Genomic DNA, 17,097 nt, shown 5'->3' on the forward strand with positions numbered 1-17,097 from the left:
TATTCTGTATTGAGTGTGCAAGACAGACTACGAATGAAGTTTCGTTGACGACATTTTTTTTACATATATGTATATTTTTTTCTTTATCAAAAAATAAAAAAAATTAAAACTGAATCACAGTAAAATAGCCCACAAAAATAAGTGATATCAAAAACACAGAAACCAGTGAAATTTGTTCAGATTGAACTTGCAAATCGAAATCAATAAAAATTGCCAATAAAAAAAATTGTGTGAAGATTAAGATAAAATAATCAAACATGCGTTTAGCTATTTGATGTTCTATTTTTTTTTTGCGTGGATGAGTTCGCTTTTGTGTTGTGCTTCTCATTTTTATACATACATAGATTATTCATTTTATTTTTCGAGGAAACTTCGTAGTTTGTTTGAATTGTGCCAATAAGAAATCGATGGTGAAAAAATATAATGTTCATGCATAGTTGAACAGTTGAAATTTTGTGTACAGTTTGTGTTTCGTAAATGGATCGGTAATACACAAAGTATTCAATTTAAAAAATATATATCTTATCAACTGGACCAAAGGCGACGGCACAATAAAGACAGTGAAGAACAACAGCAACAACAAAATAAAGTGCACACACTACCACATCATATACGCCAATATTGATACAGTAAAAGGAGAGAGAGAAAGAGTACATAGGCGCAAATAAGACAAGTAAAAGGAGCTTTAAAAGCTAATTCACCTTATGTGTACGAAATCTCGTTTAGTGTGTAGGCACAATCTCAATAAATATCGACGACAAACAGTGAAGTTTCCGATTTTCATGTGTTTTGCACTTCTTTTTCGACTATGTTCATTATAAATCAGTATCGGAATTTTTCGAAAGTCATCATCGTGATCTTCAAATGAAAAGTGAATCTGTATCGACAATTCGGAATTGGCAAACCGATTCATGACACGCACACACGTGACGATTCATTTTTGCTTCTTCAATAACAACAACTGCAAACAACAACAACACAAAATCAACGAAATCAAAATTTGTTATATCTATGATTAGTTAAATCCTACGTACACACATACACACAGGCAATTCATTTTCAATAAATATGCAAAGTGATAATGTTCAATAATTAGAGACGACGACTAGTTGGAATATATAGCTCAATTCAGTATCCGCAACTAGCATCAGTGTGTGTTGCACCAGCATACTTGATTCATCGCTCTTGTTTCAATTGTTTTTATTATTTATTTGTTTTCTTTTGGTCGAAATTAAAAGAAAATAAAACTACCAATAACGGTGGAGAAAAAAAAATTTATCGTGTAAATTATCGCAACAGAGTGTGCATTTTATGAAAACAAAGACTCATATGTACCATAAAATAACATAAAACATCGAAAGCGCCCGCACAACACACATATACAATAAATAACGAATGATGATGTGAACGCTAAAATAAAAGGTAAATGTAAAGGCAAAAAAAAAACCAACAACAATGCAGATTATTTATTAATATTTCCGCCATGATTTTGAATATGAAAATATACTCCTTTGTACGGTTCTCAAAAACTGTTCCATTTCATTTTCCACTTTGCATAAATACTTTTGCTTCAAGAACGGTTGAAGTGTAATACCATTTAATTAAAAGAAGAGCTAGAAGTTCGCCAAGAATTATGTTTTTAAAAGAGAACAACTACGATACAAATTATATGGAAAATATTGTACATAATAATCTAAGTCATTGCAGTATGTCAATGGGTGTCCAATGTTGTTTTTTTTGCTTCTTCTTCTTCTTCTTTTTTTTGCGACATTCGTTTTTTTTGTAATATGGAGAAAAAGAAGCGAATCAAAAAGAAATAACAGATGAAAGAAATATATATCGCCATCATCATCAAGTGATTTTCTTGAATTTATTTCCATCGAAATTATTGGCAGAGAGATAAAGAAACATGGATGGAAATTGGATAGAAATACATACACACCCATTCATTCGACGACCGAAATAATTCGATCAGCTGTCTCTGGGTGTTTTGGAACCAATTTCATTGTTATACATTGAATTATATATGCATGTAGACACCAACGTTTTTTTTCTTCTTCTTCTTTTCACTTGAAAAACACACACACATAGAAATGAAATCGAAAATCTGTCTCAGACCGAGAGAAAAAATCCTCCCCAAATTATTATATCGGAAAAATGCCGAAAAAATTATTTATAGCCCACACAACCGTAATATATCCTTTCAGTTTTCTTTGTCAGTTCAATTCATTCGAATTTGTTGCCACAATATCAAAAATCCGATCATGTGAAGCCACACGCACGACAGTAAGACCGAATGACAATACTCCTTACTCAATCTTACACAATCGAATTGTTTAGGCGGTACGGCTATCATTGACATTTTTTCTTCGTATCGCTTTTTATTTTGTTTTCATTCAATTTTCTTTTGTTTCTTTTTTCGTCTTATATCGAATAACATTTTCTTTGTCGAAATTGTTCTGTAGTCAGAAAAGGCATTCATAATCTAACAACAGAAGAAACTTTAGAATAAGTCGCATTTTCATACGAAAGCTTAATTATTTTGGTAATTATTTATTGTAATTTGTTGTGACCTAAACAGTATACATTACACACATTAAATAATGTTGAAATCTTCGATAATAATTATCACATATAAACATGCGGTGTATGTGGATTGGATTTCTTTTTTTTTTTTTCGTCGATTTAGAAATAACAATTCATGCCCATAATCATTTTCAATTTTGTTTCGAAAAGTCATTAAAACCTAAACTGCTTGAAAATTTATGCATTCTAAAACTTGAGATGAAACTTTGAAAAGTTTTAACTCAGTCACAAACTAATTAAGGAACTAAAAAAAATCACATTGATTTTAGTTAGACAAGTTTTTGTGGTCAGAGAGAGAGAAAGAAAAAAAGCGTACCGCTCTCGGGGGCTTTTTTGTAACTGACAACAAGTGATGAAACTCGAGGGTTTTTTTTCAATCATCGTTGGCTTTTTGTCCCTTTGTTTGGAATTCTTCAGATCGAATTTTGGGAGAAAAAAATCCACTTTGCAATGAAGTTGAGCAAAAGAAAAAGAAAACGAATGAATGAGATCAAAAACATGATTTTCAACGATGAAATAAAATATACAGAAAAATATAAATATTCATTGTAAAGATTGCAACTCTAATGAATTTTTCATATATAATTTTTTTCTGTTATACAGAAACACCGTAAAGTACACGTCTAAGGGATATACAAAAACGGGAAAAAAAATTGTAAATTGGACTTGGAATCGGAAAAGTCCATCAGCTGAATGTCTTCGGTAAGTTTGTGTCATCTCTCTTCACTTTTTATTTTCCATCACTCTGGACGGAGTGCTTTTTTCGTTCGGTTTTTGAATTGCGTTAACAAAAAGTTGTTGAAAATTGATGAAGTGAATGTGTATTAACTGAATGCTTAAAATTGTTGAATAAAAATTGATGTTGAATATAAATGGAAATCGATTGATTGACATTAATGAGTCAACATTGTGTGGGATATTACGAAAGAAATTCCAATGAGAATTGATGATGATCGTATATTTCCGTTTGTTTTTGTGCGTTTGTAGCAATTGTCGCCAAAGAAATTGCATCATCATCAACCGTTATCGATTCACAACGGAAATGTGAACCAATGCCATGATCTACAAAATACGAGCAATAATCACCATCTGGGTATTACATCCACATCGACACAAACGAATAATTGCTGTGACATAAATGGTGTGATCAACGGTGGTACCATCAAACGGCGCAAATCAAAGGATATTCAGGTAAAACAGTCGTTGTATATATTTTACTTATTGGTTATAGAATAAATGTTATCGAGTTGACTACGAAGTAAATTTTGGATTTTTATTTCACAAATAATTCAGATCACAAATAAATCAATACAAAGCATCGATGGCAACTTTTCCGATCAGCCACATTCAAATGATGACGACAGTTGCAGCACCACAAGCCATATACTACCCGCAAATTCCTCGCCAACAACACACACATTAAACAATCAAATTAAGTCACCGAACAGTACAACACTGAACGGCTATCACTCATACAGCTTAGCAAATAATAGCAATTATGCACAATCAATCGACCAAAATGCATCTGTTTCAAATTATCGACGCAATTGTAATGTTCCGGTGGCATTTTTTGATCCACCACCATCTGGTACACCAAACCGATTATCGATTCATCATCCAGCATCTGATATTTATGATCCCGAAATTACAACGTGCTGTTTACCGCCACCATCACCAGCACCAAATAGCGATCGATTTATTGGAATTCCACCACAACATCATCAACAGGTAACAATCAATCGATATGATAATTAATGGTTTTAAAAAAGGGGTGTAAAAATACCTAAAGTGGAGCTATATCCGAGTGGATTCAAAAACTCCCCTTCAATTCTCTTTGTAGATGCAGCAATTCGTTTTTTACTCTTCTTAATATCTAACTTCAGAAAGAAGTATAATTATTAAGTGCTAATCTCAAAATCCACTTTGATTTAATTAACGACAATTTTCGTCATTCACACATTTTTTACGAGTTTTTCTTTAGTTTGTTAGATTTCTTTGAATTTTTAATGGATTTTTGTGTTTTTTCTTTCACACCACCTTCTTTTACAACAGCATCATCAAACTCATCAGCAATCGCAACTCAGGTATGTGTTTATAATTGATGATCCTTTTGAGTTTAGATTTTTTGTCATTCAAAAGACGTATATAAATAAATGTTGCGTCGAAAAAATTTCAGATATAAAAATTCGATACCGGATCGCTACCGAGACGTTGCATCGAAATGTGATAGATATTTGCCGCCGCCACATTATTTAGCGAGTGGTGCGCCGTTGGTATCGAATGGTGGTAGTTTGAATAACAATGTCATTGATTCAAATTCAGTGAATATGTATGGAAATGTGGTGAATCGCGGTTTAGTTGGCAATACAAATAATTCAATTGTGACAAATTCAACGGACACTTATCTAAGCGGTTATTTATCATCAACCGTACATACACCGGTTAAACGTTACATTCCAAGCACAAATACGATCGCAACAGACATTTATTCCGATTCAACGGTTGTTTTGCCTCATCATCAACAGGTATGTTTCTCTCAGATGTGAAATTTTGTTCTAGAACTGGCTAACAAATCAATTTCAAACATCCAACAGACACCACGAAATTCATCACAATCAAATTGCAATACTCTTACATCATCTTATCGTTATCGCATGAAATGCTGCCCAAATCTTGAGAATATAGGTGAATAATCAATTTTTAATCAATGCAAATTAAATTGTGTGCATTTGAAATCGATGTACATTGTGGTTTGTTTCAGAAAATTCAAATGCATTCGCAACGACGCCTCGGGCTCGTCAATTGAATTCAACTAAACTGTCAATGTCAGCAACGGCTTCCCCAAAATCATTAGTACCATCGGTATCATCCACATCGACATTGTCTTTGAGCAGCGGAAAAAGTGGTTCATCCAGTGTTCGATCATCCGTTCGAAATGTTTATGAACAGGTATGAGATCACTTATAGTCCTTTTCATTCTTTTTTTTTTTTCTAAACAACAAGTGCGAGTCTTGATGAATTAAAAAGAAATGCGATTTTTCTAACTATTTTCAACAGTCAATGAATCAACAAAATGCCATTATAAACAGTAATCATCATCCACAGCAATCGCAAGCATCACATAGTCAAGTTGAATCGCAGGAATTAGTGCATACCAATGTACCATTTGAACATCATCATCATCATACTTTGAACGCTGCTAATTCATACGGTATTGTTCGAACGAAAATTCCATAGTGCCATTCTCACAAATTTTATTGTGCCGATGAAGCATTTTCATAATTCTTCTCTTGTCGTTTTTTTTTTCTCTTTCTCTCAATCTGTCTTCGATTCGAAATTAATTTTCAGTTTCAGCAATAATACCATCAAATTCAATGAATAATTCAGCACAAAATACAGGCAATGGAACATGTTTGCATTGCAATACGATGCGACGCACAACTGGTGTTCATCAAACAACCCAAACTGGGCCAGTTAGCCCAATTCCACAGAATATCAATAACAAAACCGTTTTCTTGGGCTTCTCAGACAATGGCGATTTCGATAAAACGTCATCCAATTCAGCTGGTCTTCGACAGGTTTGTTTATTTATCGTTTCGTGCACAGTGCACATCAAACTTTTGGCCGTTCAAATGTGTGGAATTTTATTTAAAATTCACAATTCAAATGTGAAGCACATCTCAAAATTGAACTCGGCAAAGCCTTGAACTCAAGTTAGAAAATTGAGGAAAAAAGCATTTGTTTAGTTTAATATCTCTCTTATTTAACAGGTACAACTGCAACAGCAGCAGCAACATCACCATCAGCAGCAGCAGCAGCAGCAACAACAACCGCAGCCACAAACGATGCAACAATCATTCAACAGAGATGGTATAAATGAAACTAATTTAAAATCTATAAGTACATTTATGTGTGTAAAATTTCGCACATAAAACCAATTTCCCCGCCTTCTGAATTTCGAACGTAGATCTGTAGCACACACATCGACTCGATATTTTAATATAAATGAGTATGGCAAAAGTTTTCGACCATTATTTTTCCAACTATTCAAAAAATTATTTTAACGATCGTCGAAATGACGAATACAATTAAAATAATGTGAAATACATGAAATACACGGAAAAAACACGTGTTCAACACGTTCTGCTGATTGATTTTTAAAGACGAATATTATTATCGTTACGTGAAGAAAAAGTGTTTCAGAGAGGAATAGAGACAGAGAGAGAAAAATGAAGAACGATAAACGGGTGATAAAAATCAAGTTGATTTTTATTGGTCAATAAAAAGCAATATTTCAAGGCCATCTCCAATTTATAATGTGCACAAAATTTAGCACGTATGATGCTATTAGAGCAATTGCAACACGTCTTTTAATTTCGTTAATCAATTTTAGTGTGTAAACATGCAACAGTGTTTACATTTTCAAAACAGGTCGACAAAGTATGAGAGGTAACGTGCCAAATTGCTTGCAAATCATGCATATATTGCTCTTTTTCTTCAAGGGACAAAAAAAAACGAAAGTGCAATTATGACAAGAATCAAGTGCAAAAAAGAACTATTTTATGATATGAATAAAAACTTAACTTGATTTTATTCATTTAATGAAAATTGAACAAAACTGAGAGGATTGAATGTGAAAGAGAAAATAGAGAGAAAAAGACAGTTTAAAATTGAACAACTAGAATAAGTGTTTGTTTTTTTTTTTTTTGTAATAGGAGCTCAACAAATGCAAATCCAGCAGCAACATCAACATCAACAGCAACAAATTACGGCACAACAATCTCAGTCACAATTAGAGTCACAAGAGAGCTTAGTTCAATCCCAGCTTGCCGATGAATCTGATCAAGTACCTCATTCATCACGCAAGCAAAAGATTAAACAGGTATCAACATTTTTTGTCACATTTTCGTTTAATTTTAAACATTTTTGTTCTGTGGCTGACACTTTCTGAAGCTTGTTTGAGTCAAAATGTTTAAAATGGTTTTTTTTTCGTAGTATGTAAAACGGGAGATAGCCAAATTTTTCGGTGTCGATGTGGCGAGCGAGGAGCGTGAACGTGTTAAATGGTCAGAGCGACAGAAGAGGCTGGCATTACGTCGATTTGGTTCATTAAAACAGGTAAATTCTTTATTTTCATCCATTTGTCATGTTCAGAGCTGTTATTGGCATCGGGGAAGTGCGGCCACACCTGAATGCACAAGGAAGAGCAAGAAAAGAGAAGAATTTATAAGAAAAGTGCCCGCACCTCCGTGGTGCCTATAACAAATCTGTTCGCATTCTCGCTAAAATTAAATTTTAAAATTTAATGTTAAAAAAATTGCGTACAAATTTCATATGAATTTAAGATTCAAATCGAAGAGCGTCGTGATCGTCAGCAAAGCGATCGTCCGGATATATTGCCGGTGGATCATGTATCGGCATCACATCATTATTACGATCGTGACAATGTGAATGTAATTAATCGAAATAGTGGCAATAATATTGTGCGTCGTCATAATTTAGACGATGAAATTGACATCGATGACGATGATGAATTGGAAGACGATGCTGCGATTGTGAATCAACACTTAATAATCGAACGAAAGGCAGCTGTAACATCATTACTTTGGCTGGGATTACAATATGCAATTCAAGCTTGCACAAAGAAAGTACCACGAAATGAACGTCAATGGTCACGTAGCTTTGCACCGCACTATTTGAATAATTCATTTAACGGACAACAGCAACAACAACAGCCGTTGCCACCATCGCAACAACATCATCACCATCATCAACCACAGCATACGGCCCATTCAAGTGACTTATCGCAATCAAACGAATTGGATTTTAGTGGGAATGATGCATTTGATGGTGTTTCAATGCCAAATCTTCAGGAAAATGAACTTTTCTTTGATTCAACCAATACTGGTTCACCAAATCCAAATTCAGTCAATAGTTCACTACATCGTGGCACACGAATTTCATCACAATTATTAGATGGTGTACAAGACAATTCGCGTCGGCCCACACAAAAGAAATTGAAATTATTACATGTTCATCAATTGGATGATCGATATGATCATCGGCCGTATTTTACCTATTGGATAAATACCGTACAAGTATTGGTACTATGTCTAACGCTCATTTGTTATGGCTTTGGACCGGTTGGCATTGGTATGGAAAAGAAAAATGGCCAAGTGCTGGTAACTAGTTTGAGTTTACAACAAGTACAACATCAAGAGCCACGTAACATATGGATTGGACCGCGTGGCGATGATTTAGTTCATTTGGGTGCAAAATTTTCCGCATGCATGAGAAAGGATCTGAAAATAATGGATGTTATGGCGAAAACAAGACGACAAGAACGTGAAACAGCATGTTGCATACGAAACGATGATTCGGGTTGCGTGCAAAGTTCACAAGCTGATTGCAGTGTCAGAGGTCTTTATCCAACGGTAGGTTTTTTCAAATGGTTTCCCGTTTTCTTCGCTAGCTTCTTGGGAAGTAAAAAAAGCACACAATGAAAAAATTACACGCGTTTTCTTCCCATTCAGAAATCGATTTCAACGTGGAAAAAATGGAGTCCGGGAGAATCGGGACCGGGTGGTCGCATATCAGGTTCAGTATGCGGTTTAGATCCAAAATATTGTGATGCGCCCGCTTCAATAGCACCATACGAATGGCCTGATGACATAACGAAATGGCCGATATGCCGAAAAACTAATTCATTTTCACAAAGATTTCGTTACAAAGATCACACAGCTGAGCATATGGTTTGCGAGGTAAATGACATCCCATTATCTTCATCTCCCATCGATTGATCAATTCGATTTAAAAATGTGAATGAATAATTTATTTATTTATTTTCGTGCAGGTAATTGGTCATCCGTGTTGTATCAGTGTTTACGGTGAATGCCGAATCACGACACGAGAATTCTGTGACTTTGTCAATGGCTATTTTCACGAGGAAGCGTCTTTGTGTTCACAGGTACATTTAAGAACAATGCCACACATCATCCTGGTACGATTTTTATACTCCAATCAATATTTTGTTTTGTTTTTTGTAGGTTTCGTGTTTGAACGACATTTGCGGAATGTTTCCATTTATATCGCCCGATGCACCTGATCAATTTTACCGTTTGTTTACGTCGCTGTGCTTACATGCCGGTATCATACATTTAGTTATCACCGTTGCCTTTCAGCACATTTTTTTGACCGATTTGGAGCGTTTGCTGGGACCGATACGAACAGCCATACTGTATGTTGGTAGTGGTGTAGGTGGAAATCTAATTAGCGCAATATTTTTGCCGTATAAACCAGAAGTGAGTACAATAAAAAATACATACGATTCAATTCAATGTTTGAACAATGATCATTTTATTCGAAAATTTTCTTTATTTCATCGTTTCTTTTAACAAGTTTTATTCCAAATTTTTGGTTTTATATTGACCATTTTATTTTTTGATTTTGTCAATATATATTTTTTTGTTGTTTATAAATTGTACTTAAATCCCTAATTTATAAGATTCGTTTCATAGTAAATTTGGAAAAAAAGTTTATGGTTGTTAGTCGATAAGCAGAGGATGCGATTCATATAAAAGAAATCGCCGAATTATGCTTATTGGTTCGGAACTTTAAGAACGAGCTGTTGTTGTGCACCAAGTTCCAAAGTCTTCTTGTTTGGTTTCATTGCATTTCTATGAAGAGAAAACAGTATCGAAACATTTAAAATTCGAATTTGAAAGTGGCACGGGGAATTTGAATATAAAACAACATACTTTTTGTTCATTGCGGTCATCACTTCGCTTAAGCCCGATTTCATTACGTCACGCATATCCACCACATTTTCGAAGCATTCAAATAAAAATTGATTAAAGAGATCGGCCTTTCTCTTAAGTTCAATATTGTCAAAACAAAGGATGGTTGTAATCAATGGCTTCAACTTGTATTCATGGCACATTAAAAATAAGCCAGTGATATCACGACGCATTTCCGAAAATTTTCGATTCGAACGCAAATCGCTGGCACCAAGTGAAATGATCACTTTGCGTTTTTTTTCTTTCAAAATTTCCCGTTGCTGGTGAACCAATTTTTTTGCATCAGAAATCAGCAAATTGTGATTGCAAAGTGCCAAATGCGATTTAGCATCAGCTGTAATTCGATTTGAAAAAAAAGAAGAAGATGCTTTTGAACATGTTTTCCTTTTGAATTTGTTGAAATACTTACGCTGCATATCGTAGAGCATGTAGTACATAAAACCATCGCCAACAACTGTGAATTTGAACTTTTTCGCTTTGGATTCTGAAATGTTGAACATCATTTTGTTAATGAAATCAAATGTTATTTGATTTGAAAGTTAGCAATTTTCTATTTACCCGCTGTCTGGTCATTTTGGTTTGAGTGTGTAGCTGCATTTGTTTCCGAATTTGAAGACTGGACATTTCTTGGCACGCTTGGTGGCGGTGAATTTTGACGTCCGCCGTTGTTTGGACTGTTTGAATGTTTGTTATGTGATGAGCTTCGTGAACTCCAGTCGCTTGGACTTTGTGAACGTTTGGTTCGTTTTGGACTTGGTCGACTTCGTGAGCGTCGGCTTCGTGATCGTCGACGGTTCGGGCTTCGCGAACGTCGGTGAGATGAGCTACGTGCTGGGCTACGCGAGCGATTTGATCTACAATAAATATTTCAATTAAATTAAACTTCAAACAAAAATTATCACAAAATGCTACAACAACTTAAATACGCCACTGATTGAAATGATTCACAAAATGTTCTTTTTCAAAATGTAAAAAGAAGTGACATCGCTAATCATAACAGAGTGTTGTGAAGAAAGTGAAGAGCAAATAAGAGAATGCCGGAATTTTTCCCGAAAAACTTTTTTCCACACGATTTTCTTTTCTTTTAAAAACGTTCTCGAATTTTTTGGAAAAAAATTGTCGTGAATCTTCCGGCATTCCAAAAAAAAAAAAGGTTCTCACGTCCAAAATCCCATTTTATCTTTAGTTATCTTCCTCTCTGGAGAAATTGCAGACCTAAAAAATGCATAAAACTTCAAAAACGTTTTCTAGTGGGAGTAATTGGATCTTTTGGATCCTTGCTCAGAAACTATTCATATTCTTAATGAACTATTTCGAAAAAATGGCATTCGAAAAGAAAATAGTTAAAAGAAATGTGAAAAAAATAGCTTGCCGATAGTTCGATGGAGGTGAATACCGTGGTGAAATATCGCGACAACGATTTTGCCATCTTGGTGGCGACCGACGCGCTGGACTGCGATCATCTCTTTGACGTGACTTACTGCGACTTCTATTGCGTTTCGATGTAGATGGCTTGTCTTTTTCCGGTGTCGAACTGCGAGGACGTTTTTTTGCAGGTTCTGGTGAATGCGAGCGCCTTTTTTTTCATTAAAATAATTGAAATTAATCGATATTTGTACGCTTTATACGTATTTTATATACTATAGATAGTTCAAAAATAAACATGTATGAACATGCTTGAATACGCACTTGAAACATGCTGGACCCAAAGTCTTGCGACGACTTTGAATCTTTCCAGCGGGTCTGCCGGCATTTGTGTTGCTTGGAAATGTCACGTCCGCGTAGTCGTTTCGATATCTGTGGAAAAATAAATACGCATATTTTTTTCATACCTGTTTTCCAAATAATTGCAACAAACTTACGACGTAATTGGACGCGATGGGAATGAACGATTTAAGTTATTTCGGTTGCCCATATAATTCGATGAAATTTTAACATTTTGTTCGGTTACGAATTTTTTTATATGTTGGGATAATATCGAACACGATCGGTATAATTTACTATTGTCATTGTATTGGACGTTTTCCATCGATGCCATAAATCTGATTCCTTCTGATTGTGTAGGTGCCAATCTTTCACCCTCCTGTTCCAAGTAGTCTTCTACAAAACATGAAAAAGTTTTTTTGTTTGTTTTATTTCGGTGAAAACATAGTCAAGTGACGCTCAAAAGCATCAACCTATCACGTGACAAACGAACAAAACACACTTACTGTTTATTTGATGCAGTGTTGCACCTCCATTTTTTGCATACAGATTGAGAATACTGAGAACGATTTTTTTCTTCGTTTCTTCCTTTTTTCGTTTTTGTTCTTCATCTGGATTTTCTGCCATCGTGTGTTGTTGCGTCGTCTTTTTTATTCCGAAAAATGAGAAAAAAATCGTTTTAAATTAAAATAAAATCAATTTAAACGTGACTTAAAGCGAAATATATTTCTTCAAAGAAATAGAAGCCGATCAATATAGCGTACAACTGAAAAATCAATTTTAAACGGAGAAGAAAAATGTTGTTGTGCACAGCACTGTTGATAGCTGTGTGTTTATGTGTCGACTGGTTGCTCTTTTTTCTTCCTTTACATGTTTCGAACACGCTGTTCTATAAATGTGACAGTGATACTGTTATTGTATGTGTATACTCATCTGTACTTTCTTTCGTTCGTTCCATTTTCATGATTGCACTGTATATGTTGGTGTTTGCGAGAGTTTGTGAACACAGTTCTATGTATGGGTGCCATATTATGCTGGCTAAGCCAAATATTTTAAGCGATTGTGTGTTGTTCGAACATTGGTGTACACTTCACCGAAAAAATTTCATTCGACGATATATAAATGATGATTTATGCAAAACCCCAACTATAAACCGTTTATAGCTTTTATTTTTGTCGACGATATTTTTTTTACTTTCCGTTTCTGCAATGAAATCTGTTCTTTTTAGTAAAATAAATATTTAGTCAGACGAATTTTTAACAAATGAGTGTGTGACCGAATGCTTCGCTTAAATGTATGAAAAAAAGATCTAACGGTTGATGTCGTTATTTATTTCTGTTTCGATTTGTTTGTTTGTCTTTTAGGTTGGTCCGTTAGCATCGATAGCCGGCGTTGTTTCTTCTATGGCTGTGCTATTAATTATGATCCATTGGAAACAATTGAAACGGCCGCACATGGCACTTATGAAATTGATCTTTTTGGCAGTGTGCATATTTGCAATTGGTACATTACCATGGCAACAGCACATTGTTGGTTTAATAGGTGGAATATTGTGCGGCACCGTTCTTACAATAACAATGGTGCCATTCTTAAGCATTACTACAAAATATGGACGCAAGGCAAAGGTAATTTCAAATTACATTTTATTTTTCATAATGTTCCGCGCTTTTTTCTTCGACGAAAAGTATAATTTTATTTGTGAATATTATAGTGATATTCCATTTTAAAATTCAGACCAATTTGACAGTATGTCCGAATGTCAATGTTCAAAACTAAGTTCTTTCTCTCCGGAATAGCATAAACGTCATATGAAAAGATTCATTTCATCAAACATCGGATTGTTTGTGGTTTTTTGAGTGTTTCTTGACCGATCCAAACATCCGTTTTGCTATTGAAAATTCTCAACATTATTTGTATACATATATAAATGGTGTTGTTGTTTATTTTCAGATCAAATTGGTGTGGACGTGTATTTTGCTGCATGTTGCAATCTATGCGACGTTATTCATATTGTTTTATCTATGTCCAATGGCGATTTCAACGATTGGATTATGGGGTAGCGATGCGGATGAGAGTGCAATTGGCGGTGGTTATAGTGTTGGTGGCAATATTGTCGCATGTGATAATAACAAGGGAATGCAGTGCGGTGGAACGAGTAATAATGCACCCGGCGGGATTGTTCGTAGCGCTATCAATATCTGATATGGTTTAATGTATTAACAAAACAAAATTTAATTATAATGACATTTAAAGAAGAAGAAGAGAAAAAAACAAAACCTCAAAATCATTCATTCAACCAAATTTCAAAAGAAAATTCACTAAAATCAATAATACAGATCAGTTTCGTTAACTCTGCAAAACAATTGGAGTGAATGTCTTGAAATTTGAAACCAGGAACGTATGCTGCACATTTCAAGAAATTTACTTCTTTTATTTGAAAAAAGGTTTTTTCTGGCCTGAGTTTTGAAGAACTTGAGTTTTTATGGCCAGTGAATGACACATATGTATAAGAACCGGGACGAAAGAAGCGATAATACTCGAAAAAAAAATTCAAGAAATTGTCCCCGGTATTAACCAATTGTTCAAGTTACTTCAAGTATTTACAATGCTTTCCATTTAAAATTCAACTTGGGTCACTTTGGTTGAGAGAAATGTGCACATGTTTGCAATAAAATCGATCGCGAGCACTCCAAATGTTTGACAGAAGTAATGAATATGATAATGCACACACTCACACACTAAATGTTTTTTTGTAAATACATTTCGAATGGCATGAGCCGTTCCATTTTATGAATGCGACAAGCAGACAAAACAATTGTATAGGACAAAAGGAAAACAATATGAAAAAAGTAATAAACAGAACACAGAGAGAACATAAACATAAAAGTGACAAAAAAGGGATAAAACAAACACACTTACACGTCAAAAGAGCTATATTTTGGTGAAAATGATTGATTTAACAAAAAAAAAGAAAACGAAAGAGAGGAAGAGAGTAGTAGATAAATTCTTGTAGGTTTACAACGGAAAGAAAACATCTAATGCTCGCTGATTCTGTTTTCAGTAAATGAAGAAAATGGTAATATATGCAATCATAGCACACAAACATACAGCATCATGTTAATCGTGTGTGTGCACATTTTGCGTCAACAGAAATGGCTATACATATAAAAATAAAAAAAATATTATTAGGTGAGGTATACAAAAAAAAATTGCATTTAAAACAACCCACACACACACGATATTGAATGGAAGTAAAATAAGGACAATGGGCAACAGCAGCAACATTAAATTCATATGTTAATCTATTAATATGAAGAAATGAATAAATACCAAAAAAATGAATGATTATATTTCTAATAAGGAGAGAAAGCATATACAACTAACATTGATGTAACACAAAATGAAGATTAATAAACATTAAGTGAGAGTCGGAAACAATCTAAATGGAAGATATAATTTAAACGGACACAGACATACAAACACAAAAAAAACCCTTTAGATGTAGGACAACAAATACGAAAAACCAATTTCCGTAAACCATACATTTCATTGCTATTCTTGTTTTTCGTATGTGAATGCGCCAGAAAGTAAAAAACCAAAACATATATAATAATTATGTCTGCAGTCAATAAATCGTGTGTTTCCTTGATAACCAAACATTAACAACCACAACCACATAAGTTAATAATTTAATTAACTCGTCTTACAGAATGAAAAAAAAATGAAATCACTTTTATTCTGTTTTATGTTTAAATTTTGTTAAAAAAAAGAATACTTATTTAGTGTATAGAATAATTGCATTCCGCGAGATGAAAGACGAACTGTGGCGTCCGATAAACGGTGTCACTGTATAACTTCACTGAGATAATTAAATGATTGTTTTCACTGCCAAAAAAAAACAGAAACACCTTAACATAATACGCGAACGATATATCATCATCAATCACACCAACCATTATCGATGATAGAATTATCACCGAACCACATCAGTCGATTCGTTCTCGATGTGTTTAAAAAGTTCAAATGTGCAATATTTTGATTTGCAATCCAATATTTTAAATAGAGACAAAAAAGATAAATATTATCAGTTTGTCAGCGAATGCTGCAACAAGCACTCACTTGTTATTCATCAAATTTTAAACTGATCGAATTATGAAAAATAAAGATATGATTATTTCAAGATTTTTTTTTTTTCGTTCTTTGTTTTAAATAAACAATTTGTTTGCATTAATTAAATAATTTAAAGAAAATAAAAGACAAACAAATAAAAGTCTAGCAAAATATTAACGGAATGAAACATTTGCGAAGCGCAAAACTATTTGCTAGCTTGGAAAAGATGAAAACAAATTCGAGACATTCATAAATACACGCCAAACGGATGCAATTTCATTCAGTTTTCTTCTCACATTTTCTTTACGTACATCTTTAAAAAAATAATAATTTTTGAATTCAAGTTTATTTGAAATGAATTTAAAGCCCAGGTGATAAAAAAAGGAGAAATAATAATAATAATAAAAAAAAATAACGAAGGCAACCAAACAACAACAAAACGTAACTAATAAAACAAGAGAGAAAAAAGAGGACAAAATAATATCAGTTTTTAGTTAAAACAAAAATGAAATATATGAAAAATTATAAAAATTTATTTCAAAGTAAACCATGATTTCATACCTAAGAACATAACACACACGATGTTTTTTTTATTGATTTTTGTTTCTTTCAGGTCATATCTTTCAATGTCACTGTTATTCAGCGTTAAGTTGTTAAGAGAGAAGTGTTTTTTGATGTTTTTATACCTGTCTATACCTCCCGGGAATTTTTTTTAATGACATTACTTTTTTTACTTAAGTTTAATGGTAATGAATTTTGTTTTGGTCGTAAATTACATTTTTTAATAGTTCTAAAAAGAAAATTTAACCATTAACTTTACTTTGTTGTTTGACGAAGACCAAATGACGGCCTAAGAAGAAAACAATAACATACAGAATATTCTGCAAAAAGACGAATACAA

The 17,097-nt window shown here is 33.7% G+C and overlaps 2 protein-coding genes across 4 annotated transcripts; one reads left to right on the forward strand and one right to left on the reverse strand.

Annotated features, from left to right (window-relative positions):
* On the forward strand, positions 1-16,566 carry LOC116344208 (inactive rhomboid protein 1). Of its 2 annotated transcripts, none has more exons than XM_031772659.1 (19): positions 1-1,422; positions 3,190-3,288; positions 3,574-3,777; positions 3,880-4,314; positions 4,639-4,670; positions 4,763-5,111; positions 5,181-5,271; positions 5,348-5,535; positions 5,614-5,797; positions 5,935-6,164; positions 6,357-6,456; positions 7,302-7,468; positions 7,582-7,704; positions 7,932-9,020; positions 9,120-9,347; positions 9,440-9,553; positions 9,633-9,887; positions 13,451-13,711; positions 14,037-16,566. In XM_031772659.1, the coding sequence occupies exons 2-19, from the start codon at positions 3,280-3,282 to the stop codon at positions 14,286-14,288; spliced, it is 4,311 nt and encodes a 1,436-aa protein (XP_031628519.1). In that variant the 5' UTR covers positions 1-1,422; positions 3,190-3,279; the 3' UTR covers positions 14,289-16,566. The 2 variants fall into 2 exon arrangements, with proteins under 2 accessions (XP_031628519.1, XP_031628527.1); XM_031772667.1 differs by having other exon boundaries at positions 5,644-5,797.
* LOC116344232 (serine/arginine repetitive matrix protein 1-like) lies at positions 9,977-13,142 on the reverse strand. 2 transcript variants are annotated; one of them, XM_031772699.1, is made up of 10 exons: positions 12,851-13,142; positions 12,593-12,731; positions 12,245-12,482; positions 12,072-12,179; positions 11,779-11,958; positions 11,544-11,597; positions 10,941-11,236; positions 10,792-10,866; positions 10,344-10,716; positions 9,977-10,262 (listed from the first exon to the last, which is right to left on the reverse strand). In XM_031772699.1, the coding sequence occupies exons 2-10, from the start codon at positions 12,711-12,713 to the stop codon at positions 10,184-10,186; spliced, it is 1,524 nt and encodes a 507-aa protein (XP_031628559.1). In that variant the 5' UTR covers positions 12,714-12,731; positions 12,851-13,142; the 3' UTR covers positions 9,977-10,183. The 2 variants fall into 2 exon arrangements, with proteins under 2 accessions (XP_031628559.1, XP_031628550.1); XM_031772690.1 differs by having other exon boundaries at positions 9,978-10,262; positions 11,755-11,958; positions 12,851-13,138.
* Positions 16,567-17,097: the final 531 nt, after the last annotated feature.

The sequence above is a fragment of the Contarinia nasturtii genome, unplaced genomic scaffold (genome assembly GCF_009176525.2).
Source record: "Contarinia nasturtii isolate CC-2019 unplaced genomic scaffold, AAFC_CNas_1.1 Cnas_scaffold_129, whole genome shotgun sequence".
Taxonomy (NCBI): Eukaryota; Metazoa; Arthropoda; class Insecta; order Diptera; family Cecidomyiidae; genus Contarinia; species Contarinia nasturtii.

Bases quoted from the DNA above. Each gene is read 5' to 3' on its own strand.
- LOC116344208 (XM_031772659.1), top strand. The intron at 5,536-5,613 runs GTATGAGATCAC...TGAATTAAAAAG, and splicing joins TTCGAAATGTTTATGAACAG to AAATGCGATTTTTCTAACTA. The intron at 7,469-7,581 runs GTATCAACATTT...TTTTTTTCGTAG, and splicing joins GCAAGCAAAAGATTAAACAG to TATGTAAAACGGGAGATAGC.
- LOC116344232 (XM_031772690.1), bottom strand. From the start codon at position 12,713: ATGGCAGAAAATCCAGATGAAGAACAAAAACGAAAAAAGGAAGAAACG. The intron at 11,237-11,543 runs GTGAGAACCTTT...TATTTATTGTAG, and splicing joins GATAAAATGGGATTTTGGAC to ATCAAATCGCTCGCGTAGCC. The intron at 10,867-10,940 runs GTAAATAGAAAA...TCAACATTTCAG, and splicing joins CCAAAATGACCAGACAGCGG to AATCCAAAGCGAAAAAGTTC.